At 41.1% G+C, this 22,139-nt stretch overlaps 1 protein-coding gene across 3 annotated transcripts in view; it reads left to right on the top strand.

The window, feature by feature from the left end:
- grin2bb (glutamate receptor, ionotropic, N-methyl D-aspartate 2B, genome duplicate b) overlaps positions 1 to 22,139 on the top strand; it is a 98,172-nt gene that overhangs the window by 15,796 nt on the left and 60,237 nt on the right. For all 3 annotated transcript variants that reach the window (XM_034597225.1, XM_034598063.1, XM_034598847.1), the window contains exon 2: positions 2,328 to 3,032. In XM_034597225.1, coding sequence (XP_034453116.1) covers positions 2,328 to 3,032 — 705 coding nt within the window. The remainder of the gene's footprint in view (positions 1 to 2,327; positions 3,033 to 22,139) is intronic.

Consider the following 22,139-nt stretch of genomic DNA (forward strand, 5'->3'; position numbering starts at 1 on the left):
TCTTCTTCTCTCTGCTGCCTTCCTCCCACTCGCTTCCTCCTCCTCTCTCTCCCTGTGTGTGTGTGTGTGTGTGTGTGTGTGTGTGTGTGTGTGTGTGTGTGTGTGTGTGTGTGTGTGTGTGTGTGTGTGTGTGTGTGTGTGTGTGTGTGTGTGTGTGTGTGTGTGTGTGTGTGTGTCTCTCTCTCTGCTGTGGCATCCTCGTTTACAATTAGCATGTGCACCTGCAATTAAGCCTGACAAACCTCCGTTAATAATTAGACCTTTTAGACAAATAGTTTTTTATGTGAAGATCACATTTCCTCCTCTTCTGATTTTCCACACTGATCACTCTCTTCTTTCTTCGCTCGCCCTCTTTCACAGATGACTCGTTGCTTTTCTTTCGATGTTTTTCACCGCTGTCAGATTTCCGTTCTCCTCACTTCTCTCTTTCTCCTTTGGTTTTCTTTGGACTTTTGTCTTTGGTGCTGACTGTATCGGCTCCACAACACGCAGGGTGCTTGATAAATAAAAGATTAGTAAAGGTGTTGTGTGAGCGAGGAGGAGGAACGAGCCTTTCACCCTGCCCTTCATTTATCCCTTTCCCAAAGTGCTCCTCTGTGCTTAATTTGGAATATGAGCATGAACATACACTCATTAAGATTCCTTGTCTTTATCTGTGCAGAAAATATGCCCAAATGTGTACCCCAAATACACACTCACGCACAGGCACACACGCACACACACACACGCACACACACACACACGCACACACACACACACACACACACACACACACACACACACACACACACACACACACACACACAGTTCGAAACCACAATTTTCACATCAGGCTATGACTAATTGTGTTTCTCCGTGCCTGTCACCTTTCTCTTGCTTACATCTTTCCCTCCGCCCCCCCCCCCCCCTCTCTCTCTCTCTCACTTTCCTTCTCCTCCATCATTTCTCCTTTACACTCCCCTCCACTGCTTTTCGTATGGCTAATAGAGGAGCTGTAAATTACAGCAATAATAGTAAATAATAGGTCTGCAGTTGACTTCAAAGAGCAACGAGGGGATATCGGTGGGTTGGAGGGAGCGACTGAAAGAGAACAGGTTGGGAGGGTAAAGGGGAGAAAAGCAGTGGAGGTTGTGTGAGAGTGAGAGAGAGAGAGAAGGGGGGGGGGGGTGAGAGGTTGAGAGAGAGAGAGAGAGTCAGTTAAGCCTATTCTCAGTGTCTAATGGTCACTTACCCTAGCAGCTTGTCCATGAAGCTGTGAGGCTGTCAATCTGTCAAAATGGACTCAGTGTTGTCCTGACTGACTCCGTCAAAACACACACACACACACACACACACACACACACACACACACACACACACACACACACACACACATACATACGTGCTCCCTGTTTTATGTGTGCCACAGGCTTCCTCGGAGGGAGTCACAGCACAGCATAATGGAGGTGGCGTTGTCACTTGATGCTCAGGCCTCTCTCTCGTTCTCAGTGTGTGGTTTGATGCACATGTGGGTCACTTGGTCTGTAATCAAGGGGTAAGATCCTGGCCAATACTGGAGCGTTTAAAAAAATCCATTAGTTTATTAGCATTGAGCTAGCGGCGATATCATTGTTAGAATATGTTTTGGTTTGTCAGAGGTGCTCTACATATGGAGAGCATCTAATGAGATCAGGTTTTTACATCTGCCTGTTTCTCCTGTTTCCAACACGCTGACGACAAGAACCGACTGTTCACTTAGCTTCTAGCGTATCCCAGACCTTCACTTGTTTCAAGATAATTAACATTATGTGTGTGGTCCTAATATCTTGGTTCAACGGTGTGTATTGGAGCAATAGAGCAAACTCTGAAAACATTGATTTAACTTAGATTAGTTTTTAAGATTAGGCAACATTTTTTTCAACACTTTCCCCAAAAGTACAACATGATAGTTAGAAGTTAGATTTCTTTCTTTTCTAGTTTTTGTATAGAATGAGATTCTCCAGTCTCTTCACTATTTAGATGAACTGTATGGATGCTTAACTTGCTGTAAAGAGGTGTAAATAACAGCTCTATATCTCACATACATGGAGCTGGATCATGGTATCTCAAATACTGATCCCTTCCCCCCCCAAATAGAAAATGTGACAATTAAATAAATTCTAAAATATCTGACAAGGTAAAAGGCAATGATTCCTAAGATGTTATTATCAAACTTTTATGACAAAGAAATGTAATTGAGACCTGATATTTAACAGCTATTTAACCCTAACCCTTTTTTTAAGAAAACACAAATGTAGAAACAAACTAAGTTTGTTGAATAATTCTTCTCTTGTCTCTCTTCTCTTCAGGGACGGCATTTACACTCCTTCACAATGCTTGTCAGCCTCCACCCTTCTCCCTCCCGTCTTCAGGACAAGAGCTTTGTCTCCCCTCCCTCCTCCCCCGACCATCATCCTCCTTCTCCTCCGCCGCCTCCTGCTCCTCAAGACCATTATCCTTATCCCCAGCCTCGACTGACCCTTCCCTTCCTCTCCTTGTCCTTCTCTCTACTCCTCTTCTCCGTGCTCCTCCTGCCCGTCTGCGAGTCTCGCAGGGGTGGAGGTCAGGGTACGGGGCCTGGAGGTGCCCAAGGGGGACAAGGTGGCCAGAGGGGAGGCAGCACCCAGAGGGGCGTCATCATCCCACCTCAGTACTCACCCGGCTCCCCAGCTCTCCCCCCGATCAATCCCAAACTGATCAATTCGCTCAGTATTGCTGTCATCCTGGTGGGCAACTCTAGTGAAGTCGCCCTGGGGGCCGGACTTGAGAAAGAGGACTTCCTCCACATCCCCTACCCTCCCAAAGTCGAGGTGGTCACCATGAACGAGACCGACCCCAAGAGCATCATCAATCGGATCTGCGTGCAAATGACGAGGAACTCTCTGCAGGGCGTAGTGTTTGGTGATGACACGGATCAGGAGGCCATCGCTCAGATCCTGGACTTCATCTCTGCCCAGACACATATCCCGATCCTGGGCATCAGAGGGGGCTCCTCCATGGTCATGGCAGCCAAGGTAGGAAATCTTCTAATCTCTCTTTTGTTGGGGGGGGGAGTAATGCATTTAATTGAGAACTATGCGCTGAGAATTTGACCTCACTGCAAAACATTACTTGTTGAATTGTATTTCAAAACACTGGGAACTCTCCACAGGCAATAAGAGCAGGTTTCTTACAGTGTAAATAAGTTCTGCAACAAAGGCAAAATAATTAAACTGTAAGACGATTCACAGTTTAAATCAAGACCTTTCAATGTAATTATTGAGAGAAAACGGTTGTGTAACAATTTAAGATCATCTATTTGTATTTGATTTGCTGTGACTCAAATTACCCACTCAGGCACTCTCCCCCATTCACCATGTGGGAACTTTATGTAGAGGACTATATTGTGAGCTAATTGGGAAAAAAGCAAAAACTTTCAGACACTACTGCACGTTTTCTCTGCGCTGGTAACTATGTCATTGTTGAAGGATGAAGAATCCCATAATAAATTCAAAATGTTTGTTTTACACTTAGTATCAATACTTTTAGGTAAAAAGTACGTTGAATGGTGTGAGTGTTTAAATGTAGAAATAAACTAGTTCACCACAATTTGTGCTGTCCTACGCTGCTCTGCTTTTTTTAAACATATTTTACCACCACAACTCACAGATGTATCTTGTACCGCTGATAAAAAAAACGTATTATGCAATCAGAAATATTAGGGATGTATGCTAAAACAAATTCTTTTTAAATCGGTATTAAGTAGACTATATAGTGTTTAGTGAGTGATTTCGGACACAGCCATTGTATTAGTATGAGAAGAAAATGGAGAGAACAGTTTCATTTTTTGAATGAGTTGCATCAACCTCTCACCACTCAGAGCCGCACACTGCTTCTCACTCTAACCCGGCCAATCTGCTGATTGATTTTGGTGTTAATTGACCTCCTCCTGTGAGGCTGACATCGTACTGAAGCTCCTGGGAGCGAGCTGAGGACTCACAGTGTGAAACAAAAGAGAACATAGCAAGTAAAAAAAAAAGACATCTCTATGTGATCGGGATTCAAGAGATTTGGCACAAGCTGGGCTGCGCGACGAGAATTTACGATCCATAAACGGAACAATAGCTTTGAAATGTATCCTTAAATAATGTTGGGTTTATAGGCTTAGCAGTGTTTAAGTCCCTCACAGAGGAGGGATGGAATCTATAGCACTCTGAGGTTTTTAATAGCGTTTTTATTGATGCAGCCTTGTTTTTGGAGGAAATGGGTTGTACTGTTGAGGGTCCCTGCTGTGAGTAATGACATTGGTAATGGGCATGTGGATTTGAAGGCGCATTTGGTCAATTTTAATTGTTACAACTTCAGTAGCTTTTTCCCAGAGGATTCAGCTACATCTCCTGGTCCTGATCAGATGATGGAGTTTGCTTTAAAACCTCCATGTGATGTGAAATCTTTGTAAGACTGGAGATTAGAGTCAGGATTTCCGTTTTATCCATGACTGTATGTAAAGATGGACGACATGACTGCTCCCCAAAACTGAAGCCAAAGCATCTCAATCGGTGGTTTGCTGCAGTATAGGTCATAAATCCTGCCTCCTCCATGTTAGTATATGGGAAATGGACCGAACAAAAAAGTTAAAGTACACGTCAAATCGATTTTTGTCAAAGTCATTTTAAGTAGTTCTTATCACACTGATGTTTGTTCAAGTCTTCATTTTTGACACAGCTAAAACACATTTAAATTAATTTCAGAATGGGTAAAAAGATACTTGTGTTTGACACTCAATACCTCCATGGTCATACAACCATAAATATGTGGATATGTAAGTTTATGTATCTAGATCCACTTTGTTTCATGTTAAATTGACAAAAATGTTAAATAATAACCATCTCACATGTTGAACAAAAATCCTGGATCTGCCCATTTACCCAGAGCTGCAGTTCAGTGTTTTTTGTGTAATGCTGCTGAAAACGAAACAGACAAACATAAGTGAAAACACAACCTTGTTGGTGCAGGTTAATATTGTTGTAGAATAAGAAAAAGCAAAGTGCACAGTATGCTCCGGTGCTAGCATCTATTTTCCCTCACTGCTTGTTATAATGTTTATTGAAGATGAAATGTTGTAATCTGTAGAAATCCAAATAACCTTCCAACAAGAATATTCTAAATGATTTTTCACAAATTCCAAAGTCCTTGGTTTGTATATTATAACCCAGATATAACAGTTTTACTTTGTCAAGCAGCCATAGTGTGTTACAGAGGAAATCATATCATCATGTATCCTGTGTTATTCTAACTAATACAGGTTAGAAAGTTTAGTCAGAAACCCAGCTGCACAGATCTGTATCATATCATTTCACAGGGATAGCTTGAAATTATTATCATTAAACATCATTCATGTGTAATATGAAGATGTGTTTCTTAAATTATTTCCTAAAGTCATTATCAGTATATATTTGATAAATTGCAATGATCAAAGTGGGATAACAACAGTTGAGTGTTACTTGTTCCTGTACAGAACGTTTCTCTCAACTTGAATTGATGAAGAATCAAATAAAAGCCAAAATTCCAAGGGGAGAGTGTTAATGTCTCCACAGCAAGGCGACATCCTCCGCTGGTCTTCAGGCAGGCTCAGACACACTCATGATTCCTACAGGGCCTTCTCTCCTCTCCTCTAAAATGCTGCTGCATATGGAAATCAACAGTGGACAAAGAGTGTGCGAGTAGTTGAGATGAATGGAAAGGGGAGAGGGAAAGATGGAGAGGAGAAGGAGAAGAGAATGAACAAGGGGCGGGGGTTGAAGGTTATGAAATAACAACTCGTGTGGGTGTGAAAGGAGGATGAGGATTTTGCTCAACATATAATTACCACATTTTACAGCTGACACAGAGACGAAGGGCAGTGACTGAGAGTGACAGGAGGGTAATGGTAGATAAAGAGTAAGAGTAATAAGAGGCCTTTTGTATTAGACTCCATATATTTTCATTTTCCCCTCGTTCACTCTGCGTGTTTGTCCTCAAACCTCAATTCTTCCTCTGTTATGCATATTCACTGTCAGTCACACACACGCATGCACCAAATGGGGGGGATGAATGCGGTGGATACTGTTGGCATGGCAACCACTGCTTATATATTTCTCTCGACATACTGTAAAAGCACTTACGGGGGGGGGGGGAGAAGAAATTGTTATTTCTGAGTCTGACAAAAACAGAGCTAGAAGAGAGAGAGAGGGAAAATGTCCCTGTAATGGAGGGAGGGAGGGATGGAGTACGTTTTTGAAAAGATGAATGAGTAGATAAAAGTGAAAAAAACAGAGGTTGAGACACCAGGAAAGAGGATGAAGAATAAAGTGGGCAACTGTAGCTGTGTTTGTTTGTTCAACGGTTTAATTATCGCTTTTCAGGCACACAAAGAGAAAAAATCTAAAACAAAATCCCTGCATCAGGATGTTCATATCCCCTCATATCAAATTGCACATTTTTGAAAAAACAGCCTTACTGTATATATGTGTAGTTTTATTTCTACTTTATTGTATATAGTACTTCTATTTTTATTCCTATTTGTATTCTTACTTCTTAATTTTACTCTTCCACACCTGCAAAAGAAAAACTAATATTGACATTTTATATTTTAATAAGTTTATAAGTTAATAAGCAGCAACTTTAATACCTGATAAAACCAAAATTCTAACAGTTTCATCTCTGTTAATGTGAATGATTTATGATTTTATTAACTTATTAGGGACAGTTTTTAATTATTAACAATGTCAGCAACTCATAGAGAAATAACAGGCACATTCATACATGTGAGAAAGATTATAGCTAAATGTCTAAACAATACACAAAAAACTGGATGAAATACAATGAAATAATTTTTTTTTTAGTGCAGATGTCGCACATGATTAGTTATACTAGTTATCTCATATTGTCTGTCTCGCCAACCTTTATATTATTATTTCAAAATATGAGTTAGCAGCTGACCATTTTCTGTTTGTCATTACATTGTCTGTATGTTGTCCACACAAAAAATGTATTCAAAAACACCAAAACTAACATTATATAAATTGTCTGACACACTATAGCTAGGATTGAAACTATGGTACAGATTCTTTATTCCAAAGCAGTGGATTTAGTGTCTTTTACCCTCCCGTGCTCCACATCTACAGCCTTTAACTGTCGACTAATTCTGTTGGATGACCTAAAGGTCCTTTCACACCAGAAAGTGCTGCACGTCTCAGGGATTGTCTTGACCTGTACGGTTGGTGACGACTCACAGGGTTGGTGAAGATTGACTGCAGCAGGCAAATGAACATGCGAGCTCTACTGAGTCATCTCCGCTCCCAGAGGCTTAGATCGCTTTCTCTGCGCTGATGTGCCTTTTAGTTGCTAACAGTCAGTTAGCAGTTTGCAACAGTAGGTTTATTTCAAAGACGTATTTTCTATAACAGGCTCTTGTCTCATTGTTGTCTGCAAACTGTTCCTCTTTTGTGGAACCGTTGCTGCTCTTGAGTCCGGAGCAGGGGTAAATAAAAGTGAGTCGTGCAACATGGAGAATAAGCCACGGTAGTCTTGTCTATTTTGGGCTCTTTGGCTTTCTGTTCCCTCAAGGGTCAACACTGTCGAGATGGCTTTCTATTAGTCATGGCAGAAGATTCATGGGGATTTATTTCACCCACATGAGAGAATCCACTAATTGCAGTGACTATAATCAGAATTAATTGATTTCCTTGCTATAATAATAATAATAATAATAATAATAAAATGTATTTAGATCAGCACAATTTTAAGAGCCAGATCATAACATAAAAAGGTCAAGACCTTAAATTTAAAGAGAGAGTCTGAAGAATAGGACTTAAATGACTTTTGTACCTTACACATGAAGGAAACACTGAGGGATATTCAGAGTAGTTATATTTTAGAACTATGGCACTCAGTAGAGCGTAAAGCTCGGCCAACAGTCCCCTTAAATCCAATCAAGCCGCAACAAATTTCACACACTCATAGAAATCTGTTCCCTAAATGTGCCTGATTTTTTAAATCCAGGTCCATGAATTATTCTCGGCGAAATCAAGGAAAATGCTGAAAGACGTCATATTTTGCAATGTTAAAAAAGTGAAAAAAACGTCCTGGTTCCACCCCCTGATCTGGATTCTCAACGTGTTTTTCCCTGACCCATACCAAATCCTTCCACCAACTTTCATGGAAATCTGTCTGGTAGTTTTTGGGTAATCTTGCTGACAATCAACCAAAAGAACCTTGCCAACAAACAGACAGGAATTAATGATTACCTCTTTGGTGGAGGTAATAACATACTCAAAGAATCACTTTGATTTGAATGAACTAATGTCATGAACGTTTTTATTGTGGTCTTTTAGTACTTTTTACCATTTAATGTCTTGTGACGTGAACACTGTACAATAAAGTTGTATTTTTATTCTGCAATTAAAAATTTGTGTGACAGTCCAGAATGGAATGGTAGTGCTGCAGAAGTCTCCGGTGGAGAGGTGAAGAGCAGTGTAGCTGAGGTGGAACATTAAGCCGTTAGAGTCATGTGGGGCAGTTGCGTGAACCGAACCCTGTGTGCACATGCTTGTGTGTCTGCACAAGAACAAGTGAGCAATTTTCCAGCATCAATAATTCGATCCCCTTCTGGTTACCAAGTCCATTTCTTATCTGTCCAAAATTATGTCTAATCAATCGTGCTCCAAATCCTCCTGAAATCCTTTTCTCCAGGCTTATAATGTGGGACAAACCGCAAGATTTCTCAATATCTGGTAACAGAGCAATTTGATTTCCATAAAAAAACAAACATTGAATGACATCTAATCTTTAAACTGCATTATTCCCACACGCTTTGCAGTCCCACTAGAGACGGCCAAATCCACTGGCCCAATAACCTTGCAGCACTCCTGGCTTTATTTCCCTTTCCAGCACCCCATTATGTGGAATCAGTGACAGATGCAGGTAGGCCCATTATGCACCAAACAATTTCCACGCTTCCATTTAGCCATTAATTCACTCTGTGCCATGTGTTTGGTATTGGCATAACAGGGAGACAGAGTTGGCCCTGGCCTGCGCTTAACACCGGCTCTGGAGACTAATGAGGTCTTCTAGATCTATTGTTGGGACTTAAGCTGCGTGTGTACGTGTGCGTTTGCGTCTGTGCATGTGTGTTGACACGTACAGCATGCTGGTGTTGAATGATAATAGCCTCTTTGCCTATGTTTTGGGAGATTACAGCTGTTGTTCTCCCTGCAAACAAGCTACCTAGAGACTCGCAGCACCCTGTACCATTTCTCATAAACAGTCCACTCTGCTTAAAGTGGATGTTGTTTCTTCTATTCAATTTTTTCCACAGGATTTTCTTGTTCCATTGAACAGTGCCTACTAGTTTTTTTTTTAACCATACACAGGGCTTAGAGTCGCTTCCTGTTGAATATAAATCTCTCTTGGGGTGAAAACTGTCAGGTGGTCAATAGTAAAACTCATGGATGAATGGGCCACTGTGCTGCGGCTCTCTTGTGGTGTAATTTCTTCAGTTGACGGGAAGAGAAAATACTGTGCACCATGGAAGTGAATCTGTCTAACCCTAACCCTGATATACAATGTTTTTTTATTCAAGGGTGTGGTCTCTCAGTTTGAGAACAGGAGGTATTGATTCCACATTCCGATTTTGTAGTGCTTCACTCAAAACCCTGCGCTCGCACTCAAATATTGTTCTTAGATTTCCTCTGCTTGCGCTCAAACTGTGCACCTGCGCTCAGATATTTTGTTGCCTGGACAGATTTCCTGCGACCCAGCTTTAGCTCATGCTCACGTTGCTTCTGTGCGTGCATGAGACATCTGCTCTCGGATCTTGTAATTCCCAAACCAATAGAGTGCCAGGTGAATGAACCTGGTCAAAGAAACCCCCTCTCAAAGAAGTAAAGCAAACACAGTGGGGACGGTACCATTTAATTTGTCAACACTATACTTGGAAGTTTATCGGTTCTATCATTACAAAATCTGTGAAATCCACAAGTCCTGCTCTCAAACTGAGAGACATCACTCTTGTATAAAGATAAGAAAAAAACACCCATATTAGACTCTTTTAGGCACACATTCACATACACAACAAGATGTGTCATGAGCGTTATTGTTCTATTTTTGCTCTGTACTGTGAGGGAACGAAGCATGCAGATTCTCTATAAATACAAAACATGCTCACACTGGAGGAGGTTAGCCTATGGTTACGTCTGAGATCATAGAGGTGAAAGCGATCACAGCGCCATCATAGATGCTAGGCCCTTAAATCAATGACGTCATTACAATGGCGAGTATCTGCCCCCGCACTGCCCTACGGTTCATGTGTGTATTGCATCTTGCAGACGTGTCGCATACGTGCAAGAAACACGAGGCAGCCGCGATGCGTATGCGTAGTTTAAGTATACCTCTGGCCTTAGACGCACGTTGATGACATTAGCCAGATCAGCTTGTAGCCAGACACTGACACATACAGGAGGCCTTTGCCCATCTGTTGCAGCTGACACGATTGTTTGACTCGAGGGTGCTCTCTGTCTTCCCATCTTATTGTTCTCGTTGCCAATTTGTGATTTTATGAGTCCCCCCTTTCATCCCGCATGCACCGTGTACCACATTATGCCTGGTGGTTGTATAGGAGAGGATAATGGACTGCATCTGTAATGTCCCCTTTTGCAATTAGGACCGGTCCCAAAAGACAAAAGGAATAAAGAACAAACATCTTCAAAATTCTTTAGTTTGCTTGTTGTCATTTCCATTCAGACAGGATTGCAGGACACAGGGCATCAGTAATGTGAATGTCACTCTTTGAAATAACACAAAGGGAAATGCTCCATATGTCCAAACGTTCACAATTGATGCTGATACACTTGAACAGCAACGATAAAGTTTGTTTAGAAAAGAGCAAAGAAAGGTCTGAACAAGTTGTAACCATTGCTCATTCTGCAGTCAACCGCATTTGCTTCCTGATTGGTTCTTTGGTCATGACTCAATTAGCAGCATTGAAGACAAAGCATTGCTTACACTTTCGGTAACATTTCCACCTCGCTGTCGCTCCAAGAAAAGACCCTGGGCTTAATTTTCATCCTTGCAGTTTCTTATTCGTAGCATCTTCGGCAACAAAGCAATTGACTGCAGAGTAGATCATCTGCTTGCACATGCCTTATGTATGTGAATGGTCATGCGATATGTGTTTTCAGTTGGTGTGGTTAGTTAGTAAATGGGTATAGTCAAAGTTTTCTTCTGGTAAGGAGCTAAAACGCTTCCCTGAATGGAGATCATTTTAGTTTTAAAGGTTTTAGTTGTATTAGTATGGATGTCGCATGGCTGACCTGATTTGGAAGGGATCAAAACATTAGACGCACTCCAGTGATGATTACGTTTACCCGTCCTCTCTCGGTAAAACTACTCCTACTCTATTAGAGGTTTGAATACACTTTCTTTTCTCTCTCACTCTGTTTTAGTGAGATACTGGCATTTGATTGATGTTCCTGGTTTCCTCACTTTGCCGTAGATTTAACCCTTTCAAAGTCCAACAGCTGAAGACTGTGGTTGATAGACACTGTTAAATGTACTGTATGAAGACATGAAAGTCTGTGTCTGGAAGAGAAAAATCAAAAGAGCTCAATCTTAATCTGTGATGTCATGAAACAACAAAGCCTGAAGCTGCTCCTGTCAGTGGATAAAAGACGGCGTTTGTAAAAACTGTGACAACATACAACGTAGTTCTCTTGAGATGAGCTCAGTGATTTTATTCTGATCTTGTATCCTAGAAATGACATTGCATAATACTAATTTGCAGCAGAAAATGCGCATGGAGAGATGTAATGCTCATAGATCATGTTTTATTGTCATCATGAAGCAAGAAAGATCCAAGTCATAAGGATTTGTCGTCTTACAATATTTTTTACCAAATTCCATGACAATCCGGCCAATAGCAGTTGAGACATTTAACAAAGAAGAAAATATCAGCCTCATGTTGGCGCTAGATGAAATGTGAGGGGATAAACAAAGTGAGTGGGCTTCCTCCTCATGGGACATCTCGTAGTTATTGAGATATAAAGTAGTGAACAGACTGACACCCTTAGTGTTGATGAAGTAGCATGAAGCTTGTCACAGGATGTGTCTTCATTAAGCTTAAAGTGCTTTTGTTACCTAAACCCAACAACATGGAGGAGTCTGGATGCATATGCTAGTCTCTATGTTACACATCCGACCATCATCTCTTCTCCATGACTCCTGTGCAGCAGAAACATGTAGCTCTTCTTTCACCGGAGAAATGAAATGTAATTCATTCAGCAATTAACTTACTCATTTAACCAGGTTTGTGATACAATATTAGAAATTTAAACTCATTTCAAGGAGACAGGGTTGTAATTTCACGTCTCATTTCTTCTCATCATGTGATGATCGATAGTCATGCATGACAAATGATTTTACCTTTGTTCATTATTGTCTGTAAAGCTCCTCTGTCTCAAGATACTGTAAATACAGCAGCAGCGTTAGAGGATGTTTCTAAGAATGGTTCAGTACGATTGGAAGAGACAGACTTGCTCATCATACCATCCTACACCATAGACTGTATTTAAAGATGGACGACAGGCTACAAGAGTGAAGCTAATGTATCTCGATCACCACCTGTTGGCTGGCTGCAGTATAGGTTATATATCTTGCTTACTCCATGTTAATGGATGGGACATGGACCAGACTGAAACGTCCAAGTACACATCAAATATTTTTTTCTGAAAGATGGTTTCTGGCATTCTTATCACACTGAAGTTTGGTCAAGTGTTTATTATGCCGGTAAGTTTGGTTTTAATTTGTTATTTGATGATATAAAAACGACAGCTGGAACAGACTCACGATTGGTCGAGTGTGTGTGTATCAGCGGGACCTCGCTAGTGCAGCTCCATTCCCTATTTACTGCTGAGTAAACTCTGGCTCCCAAATGCGCAAAATGGCAGCTTTTCGTATCTGGGAGATTTAAGCTTCATTTCTGGATATTGTGAGGAAGTGGAGACACGTCGTCCATCTTTATATACAGTCTATACACACACACAGACACAATCAGTAATCAAGGTGTCCTCCCACTTCATCCCTTTCCATCCCTCTCTTCTCCTCACTTTCATTTTTATTGTATTGTCCACCCAAACTATAAAACGGTCTGACCCTCAATGTCCTACATGAATTCTATGCTAACTCCCTATGAGCTTTTTTTTGTTACAGCTTTTTTTCTTCCTGATAAATTTCTTAATTTTAATTGTGCACTTCAAATGGACTGCAAATCCCTTCCCCAACTCATATACCCCCTGTTTCCTCTCCTCTCCTTCTCTCGCTCTCTGTCTTTCTGTCCATATAATGAGTTTGTTTTATCAGCGGCTGCTGTGCGTGGACAGGATGAGTAATTTTGCAGATCACAGGAGACTTCTCTGCATTGCACTCGGTTACAACAGGTTGTCAGAAGGCTTTGGGATTCTCACTTGGCTTCTCCCTGCCAAGCAGCGACTATCTGATCTTCCAGCGTTTCAGAATATGAGGCCTAATTACCAGCTTATTTTATTAAGTGTGCTAGAGATGGCATATGATTCATGTAAGGACAGATTAGCCTTTTCTGACAGCTGGAAGAAGCCGACTAGTTTTGTTTGTTCACCTGTTGTTGTGTTAGAGGTAAATGATATTTAGATGTACAGTATTTCCTACCGAGACTGTCCTGACAAGAAAAACAGCTTTAGTTGTTTGTTCTAATGTGTAACTTACGTTTACCCGATAAGGTTCTGTAGTGGAGTGTATGGTCTGCTTCTTCCTGTCAGAAGTAGCGGCAGGATTTCCAAAGTGTTGCACATAAGAGACACACTATAGAAACAACAACATTTTATTTAAAATGCTAAAGATAGGTCATAAAAGCACTTTTCTCTATTCACGATGCAATTGTACGTTTAATATTAGGATTTCTTTTAACCAACGACGATGATAATAATAATAACCCAAACCATGTTTTCAACTTAAATCAATTAGTGTGTGTCGTGTAATGTTACCAAATTCTGAATCTGCATTAAGATTAATGCTAGTCGCAGAGTTTATCTGTCTCCTGGGCAGGTACTGCTCAATGGGTTTATGTGAGCTATTCTACTAAAACAGTTTGGAAACAAAGTTGATAAGAGACCGAGCAATTGGTCAAAATACACTAAAACCCTAAAGAAATATTGTTTATAAAAGGAATTTATGAAATGTGTAAACGAATACATAAAAGGTAATTTGAGTTATAAAAAAAAAACGGCAATTTACTTTGAAGGTACACGAAAAATGGATTGTCCCAATAGGAAAGTCTGATGAAGAAAATGTTTTGTTGTGTTGTTTAAACAAATTTCTCTAGTTCTGATGATCTGCTGTGATTGCTGAGCGACAAACTTGTTCTTGTGACCTTTGATAAACCAGAATTGATCGCATTGAATGATGGACTGTTCAGTTCTGTGTTATTATGGTGATGTGCCAATCACACCCACTGTCTGCGTGGATTTAACATCAAGTGGTCGCCAGTGGGACTGAACACGCTAATGTGGACAGGTGTCTCAGTTATTGCTTGAAATCATTTCACACAATACTCAGGGAAGCCTGTGTGCATGATATAAAAGCAGCAGTTCAATAAAGAGGGACTAAAGCTTGATTGATAGCCAGGCACTGCATACCTATAATAAAGAACATAAGCAGTGTACATATACATATCGTTTTTCTGCAATATTTTTCCACTTCATGCAAATTTGATTTATCAGAGCTCCCCAGGCTTCTGTTGAGTTCCAGATGACCCGTCTATAATATTCACCATTCAGTATCATCAGGGGTTCCAACTTGAAACAAACTCTCGCTATGTTAAGATAATTTTTAGATGTAGATATTATAGGGAGCTGTGGTGCCACTGTTCATGAAACTGGGCTTCATCATGTCGTGTTTTTTCATGTTAAGGGAATACAGAGGGGGGGGGGACAGTTGGGGAGAGATAAAAGATTCAAAGATAAGAGCTGGAACAGAAAAAAACATGTCACGTAACGTGTTGGTTTTCATGGTTTTGCATCAGGCTGAGGAACGGCACTTAAATATGGAGAGAGTTGGCTGACTAGTGGGTATTTAATCCCAAACAGGCAGAAAAGGTTGAGTTTGGTCTAATTGCTCGGGGCAGGGGAGTGCAGTCATTTCCATTCATCAGTGAGCCTCAATTTGTTGGGACTGAGATAGGGAAAGAAAGAAATGAGGAGGAACAATGGAGGAAACGGGAAAGAGACATTTTACCGCAGGAAGGAATTTTCTTCTTATATAAACAAAGTCCCATTAAATGTGTCTATAGGAACAAACCACTTGGGACCAAAAGACAAAATATTGTCTTTACTACGTTTTTACTTTTGAAAGATTTGGAAAACCTGTCATATTTACGCAGATAATTAATTTACATAACTACAACCTCACTGATCTGAGTGAGGCTCCTGTTGTATGTTACCCACCTCAGTGTTGGTACAGATGCTGATAACTAACAGGATATTTGTGGATTAGAAAATATAAAAATGTTAATTAAAACTACAATGGCACTCAGCAGAGCTCATACCTCCAGGACCAACAGTCCCCTTATGAAGCGACATTTAAATTCACTAGATCCAAATTTTAATGAATAAAATTCATTTGAATTTAATTTGGATCTTTACAAAATTATACACACTCATACATATCAGTCCTGTAAACATGCCTGATTTTCTTTCATCAGCTAAACAAAATAAACTACAACATAATGTCACTTTTGTATTGTTTGTGTGCTGGATGTTTTTATTAACAGTTTAAGGTGCAGAGTGGAGTCATACAACTTTGTGTTTATCCTACCCAGTGTATGGGCAATTAAGATTTTATAGTAGTTATTCGGAGGACGTAGAGGAAGACACGTTCACCTTGGTCCACAGACTGACAGTTGGCACGCTGTCGCCTTCTTATTTAATATTTAATTAATATTGAACGTCTCACGTGTCCAAAAGGCACCAAACTCAGCACTGCACTTCCTCGGGCAACTGGGCAATTTACACTAGACATGTCAAGTGTGAAGCCGAGTTATACAGTCCACATACAGATGGACGGTTTGTGGAATTAGTAGGTAGATGTGTGTTTGTGAGCATGTTTTGGTGTGTTTTTCTGTGTGTGTGTCTATGTGGTTGTACGCCCCAGCCTGTGTGTGTGTGTTAGAGCATGGAGATGGAGAGCATGAAGTAATATCTGTTGGTGACAGCTGGTGACTCTGCAGTAGCAGAAACTGACACATTCAGCTCATTGCTCTATATGTATGGAGGGAGTGACACCCAGTGAGTGGCACCTTCACCGGCTCTCATTCACTCAACTCGCTCTCTTCTCCTCTCTAATAAGCCTCGGCCTGATTCTCACCACTAACGCAGCACTCAGACCTCCTGCTGGGGTTTACAGCAACATTCTTCGTGTACGCTCGAAGCCTCACTTTGCTTAATTCCACTCGAGTGGAAGACGTCGAGCGTGTGCAGCGCGTTTCAGGCAACTTCTCTCATTCAACTGGACATCGTCATTACACAGCTGCTGGCTGCGGAGCCATCAAGCTGTCAAACTGCAGAGGACTGAGTCGCCAAACTCTCGCTGAGACAGCTAAACAATGACAATGATGGAGTTATAAAATGACTCCACCACATAATACCCCATGCAATAAATAACAGTGGCTCTCAACCCCGGGGGCTACTTTCTATATTTAGAACAAGGGATTACAAATGCACAGAAAGACAGAAATAAATAGGAGCTGCGTAAATTAATACTCTAAGTTTTATTAGAGCATGTTTGAGGGGCTGTATGTAGGAACGCAAATATCCAAATCAGTTACACAGGACAGTTTTGTGGAACTTTTCCTGCCAGTCCCCATGTAAAATGTCTGGAAAATGAGTGAGCACATGTGCGGACGCAGCAGGAAAATGACGGAAAATTCACGAGCAAGCGGCCGTGTTGATGATGTTTCTAATACCAGACAGAAGCAAACGTTGAAGATGCACGTGAAGCTGTCGAAATAGAAAGATGATGTGATTTGAGAGCTTTTGGCGACAAAGGCCAGGGCTGATGTGCTGTAAACAAAACCATTGTCTTGTCATTTATATGTCAGACATTTGCATCCTTTTTACATTACATGTCATTTGGAAGATGCTTTTATCCAAAGCGACTTACATTTAGTGCATTCAACATCTATGAAGGGCCATTTAGGGGTTCAGTATCTTGCCCAAGGACACTTTGACATGCAGATGGGGAAGACTGAGGATTGAAGAGCCAACCTTCTGGTTGGAGGACGACAGCTCTACCCCTCAGCCACAGCCCCCCTTTGTTAGTGAAAGGCAAAGTCCGTAAAATCTCCGGGCCTAATTTCATGTCTGCAGTTCATGCCTGAAAACGTCTTTAAAAGGTACTCAAACCTTTCAGGAGAGCTGCAGCCGTGAAGAGTCATCTCAACTTGCTGTATGAGTGTACAGTAGCTGAGTGTGATTATACCACAGCAAAGGCAAGAGGTGATGTGACAGTGCAGCTGCAGAGTGTTAACACACACAGTCCTGTTTATTCGACACACTCTGCAATGTTCAGCTTTAGATTGTCTGACTTACTCTTTCTCTAATTTTTCTCACAGCGTTTCTGTGGGTTCCTCACCGTCGCTCCCTTTCTGTTTCACGCTCGTCTTCTCTATCGTCAAAACCATCTCTCTGTCTCTCTCTTCCCCTGCGCTTCCCTCTAATCTCCCTCTTTCCTCTTTTTTTCCCTTCTGTTTCGAATCAAAGTAATCCAACGCTCTTTGGCAACCACCAGCTCAAAGCATTACATTCTCACCCTGCGAAGCCACTACGCAAGTTAAAAATGAAATGTTCTTCTACAGTTTTTCTACAGAGGATGCAGAGAGAAAATACAGGAGTAAAGTGGAAATAAAATGAATATGATTCATCCTCCACCAATGACTTAGTCGACACAATACCTGAAAATAATGCATTGTTGCATTATGTTGGCTGTTATACAAGCAGGTGATACATTTATTCAGTTATACAGTAGATTAACAATGCCAGGTATCCTGGACATCGAGTAAATGGGAAGTAGATCTGAGCAGGCTGGGAAATTCTAAATGAGGCAGCTCGCATCTGCTGTATACTTGAATAGCACAGTGGGTGATAAGCATCACAGGGAGATCTCAAACCTAAATGTGTTGGTCACTGATAAAGAGGCTGTGTCAACTGCTGCTAGTCCCATTCAAAGACCAGTTTTATAGGTTTAACGTCTCATAAATCTTGCAAATGTACAGCTTTTCCGAGGTTGAGGAAGATGAGTCATTTAGAGATAGAGACGGTAGTCTATCAAAAAGTCAAATGATCTTTCTGGGTCTGGAAACAAATGTGTCGGAGACATTATTCCACCATGCACAAATCCAGCAACTTTGTTTCAGACCTCGATCACAAACCACATAATCAGGTTCTTCAGTGATTCAAATGTTTTATTGACTGATCTTAGTTCCCACAGTGAGAGAAACAACAGTTTTTTATGGGAGTAACACAACAACTCACAGGTTGTTGTTCGTCAACTTACAGACATTTTTTTTTGGGAGCTGCAACAATTTGTCGATAAATCAGTGAGTCAATGGAAATAAAATAATGTTTTGAGATAATTGAAAAAATTGTTTCAGTCATTAGTCAAGCAAAAATGTTAAACTTTTACTGTTTTGGGAATATGCTTCCTTAATTTGTAGCATATAGTATGACGATCTCAGCCAGTCTCAATGTCAACTGAAAACTGTGGTGGCACCAAATCTGCGTGCAACAATAATGTACACAAATAAAAAGGCACTGAACCAAAGTTACAGAGATCAAAACATGGTTGGAATGAAAGTCTTTTTTCGTGTCTGTGTATTATTCTTTTATTTTTGGGGCTATGAATATAGGATAGAAGGCCTGTTGTAGTACTTTGGTGTGGAAAAATATTTGTTACCAATAATTATTTATTTGGAGTCCTGTTTTGTGAAAAATCTGTTCATCAATCCTACCATGTTAGTCTCAATGTCAACTGAAAACTATCACTGCAGGATGCATTCGTCAGTAGTGGTTGGGAACAACAAAACAAAATAAGCTCTGAAATTTGCAAACCTGACACTTGCAGTGTTGTCTTATATTTAATTCACTGTATTAAAGCTGCAGGGTTTACTCCATTAATCAAGCAAAAGAAGATTAATCAATTACTTTAGTAATATTTTAAATGAAAAATGTTCGATCCAGCCTTCATTCAGCATTCAGGATCTTACATGACAGTGAACTGCAAGACATCTGAAGATGTCACCCTGAGCCTGCAGCAGGGAACTGATTTCCTGACATTTAATAGACAGCGTGATTAATTGGAAAAATAATCAGCAGTGATAATAATTGCTAGTTGCAGCCTTACGTAGTATATTATTATGCCTCAGGACAGGGTGTGGTGCCATGATGTTCAGGGACGTTTTGTTCTGATGAAGCGGTGACATAATTCTGTCTCTGTGGTCGTGATGAGACCTCATTATGTTGAATCATCAGCCATCCACTGCAAAACAGCGGAGATGTTACGGCGACATCTACACATGACGCTCACATGCAGTTCATTACAGGCATGCCCCCCCCCCCCCCCAACCCACCCTGCCCCAGTACATACAGCGAGTCAGACTTTATACACAATGCACTTCTGTCAGCCCGGGTTAACTTGTGCTAGTTATATATAGTACATGTGTGTCTATGTGGGACTGTGTGTGTGTTGATGAGGGGGTAGTCCCAGCCTGCCGACTGCCACAGTCAATGAGACTGTATATGGAGAATTTGGTCCCCGCAGCCTAATCTGAAGGAAGTAATTTGAGGAGTGAAGTCGCAAAACAAAACTCAGCAGTAAAGCTACGAGTACAACTAATAATGTTAGCAAGACAATTTGTCACTTCTTTTCCCCCAAAGGCCAGAAGCTATAATTGAACTTCCAGTATAAGTGGCCTGTAATTGAGCGATTATGACCGACCTCAGGTGAATGAAACAATGCACACACTCTCATACGTGTTACTTCTTATCGGTTATAAAGAATGGATATGTTCCTATATTTGTGTGCATACAGTGCAGCAGAGCGTAAGTAGATATTTTTTCACACTAATGGCATCTTTAGCAAGACCGTTTCTATGGGAACCGAGTTGCCACGGAAACACTGCATGTCTCTTTGAATTAGAAATGTCTTTCTCCATCCCTCACTCCTCCCTTCTCTGTGTCTCTCCTCTTTTTTTTTGCTTCTTCGTCCTCTTCTTCCCCTGACTATCCTGTCTTTGACAGGCCAGCTGCTGTCAGTCAAAAAAAATTAAATAAAAAGTCTTGCGCAGTTGGAGGAGCCGTGCACCAGCAGCAATGGTGGAAATGGAGGGGAAAATGGGTTTGCATCTGTGGTCTCAAAGAAAAAAAAGAAAATCTCAAAAAGGGAGGGCCTCTTTTCTTGGAGGGTGTAGGGGACTTGGCTTTTAATCAAAGGCAACGTATTAAAATGGGGAGGAAATGTTGAGTGACATTGAAAAGATAATGATGACGCGGAGGATGCTGCGAATAGAAGAGCGGGAAGATTGAAGGCGGAAGGGAGGGCTACAAAGGCAGAGAGAGGAGGAGAGATAGCTGATGAAAGGGAAAGGGGAGAAGTGATTGATTTTTGCTCTCTCTGGTGCCTCTGGTATCTGTGTTACCATGCTGCCACACTTATCCCAGCCTATCTGATTTAACAGCGCGCGTGATAAATTGAGGAGAGACAGAGAAACAAGTATGCAGAGAGAAGGAGAGAGAGAGAAAGAGAGAGAGAATCGCACGAAAAAGAGGGAAGAAAAAGTGCAACAGATTTGGAGAAATGCAGATGGAGACAGAGGAGAATGCAGTTATTGGGCTCAGTGTACAAATGACCCCCATTCCCCAGGTGCTGATGAATGTCTCAGAGTCGAGAAGGGATGAGGAGTAGCGCTTGGAGCGAAGTGGGGGGGGGTGAACAAGGGATGTGGAGTCAGGACGTGCCGGAGAAAAGCGCATCATGACAGGGTTTTGAACCGTGTGTCTCTCATTGCACGCTGCACTTGACTCCAGCCTGCACTCTCACCCTGTGTGCTTGTTAGATAGGAGAGCGGAATTGAAAAGGCAGGGTCTATGGAAGTGGGAAAGAGAAAGAGGGAGGGAGAGGAAAGAGCAGGGAGGAGGAGGAGGAGAGAGGGCAAGCATGCGTTTTGACAGAATCATATCAAGCTCTCACACCTGTAGATCAGCTGAGGAACATGCAGCAATACACTGCAGTGCACACTGCAGAGCATGTGCCCTTAATTCACTTTTAGTCCCTGAACTGAAACCTTCTTTTTTAGGAGCTGGAGCATTTGTTTACATTTTGCATATATAATAAGGTCTTTATTAATCCCTATAAACAGATTCCACATGTGAATTTACATAATATGCCGGCGGGCGACAACATTTTGACGCTAGAAGCCTTCTGGTTTCTGTTTCTAACCACGTTTTATCAGGCTTTGGCTGCATTTATCTGATTCAGGTGTAGTTAGCTGTTAATCAAGTTTAGTCAAAATGTCGCCTGGACCTAAAACAGCTACAAAATGTTGCTGTCGCTGTTTATTTTTTTTGTGGTGAAAAAAACTAGTCGAACTGTAAACAGTGCACGGTGAACAGAAAACAGTCTTCCCAAAATATAGGCTGTTGCCCCCAGAGGATAAATCGTCGTCATAGATAGCCATGGGCTCAGAGATTGGGTCTAAATAGGCTTCTTATGTATAATGGCTATTATTCATAATTTTTGTTTCTTGTTAGTAGTATATTCCATCATATTTTAGAAGTGTTTAAAAGACTAATTCATCCTTTCCTCTGTTTTCCTGTTGTATTGATGAACCCAGGATTCCTTTAAATAGAAATGCTGTTTTCAATCACATTCATTCCTGGGAGGAATGTGAAACACCTTCAGGAAGTGAGGGGGGGGGGGGGGACTTGGCGACTTTATTGCTTTAACCTACAGTAAAATATTGTAGTTTATCATTCAGCAAATGTCTGCCGAATAAATTGTTGAGAGGCTTAATGTTACCTTGT

Source organism: Hippoglossus hippoglossus, chromosome 1 (assembly GCF_009819705.1).
Source record: "Hippoglossus hippoglossus isolate fHipHip1 chromosome 1, fHipHip1.pri, whole genome shotgun sequence".
Lineage (NCBI taxonomy): Eukaryota > Metazoa > Chordata > Actinopteri > Pleuronectiformes > Pleuronectidae > Hippoglossus > Hippoglossus hippoglossus.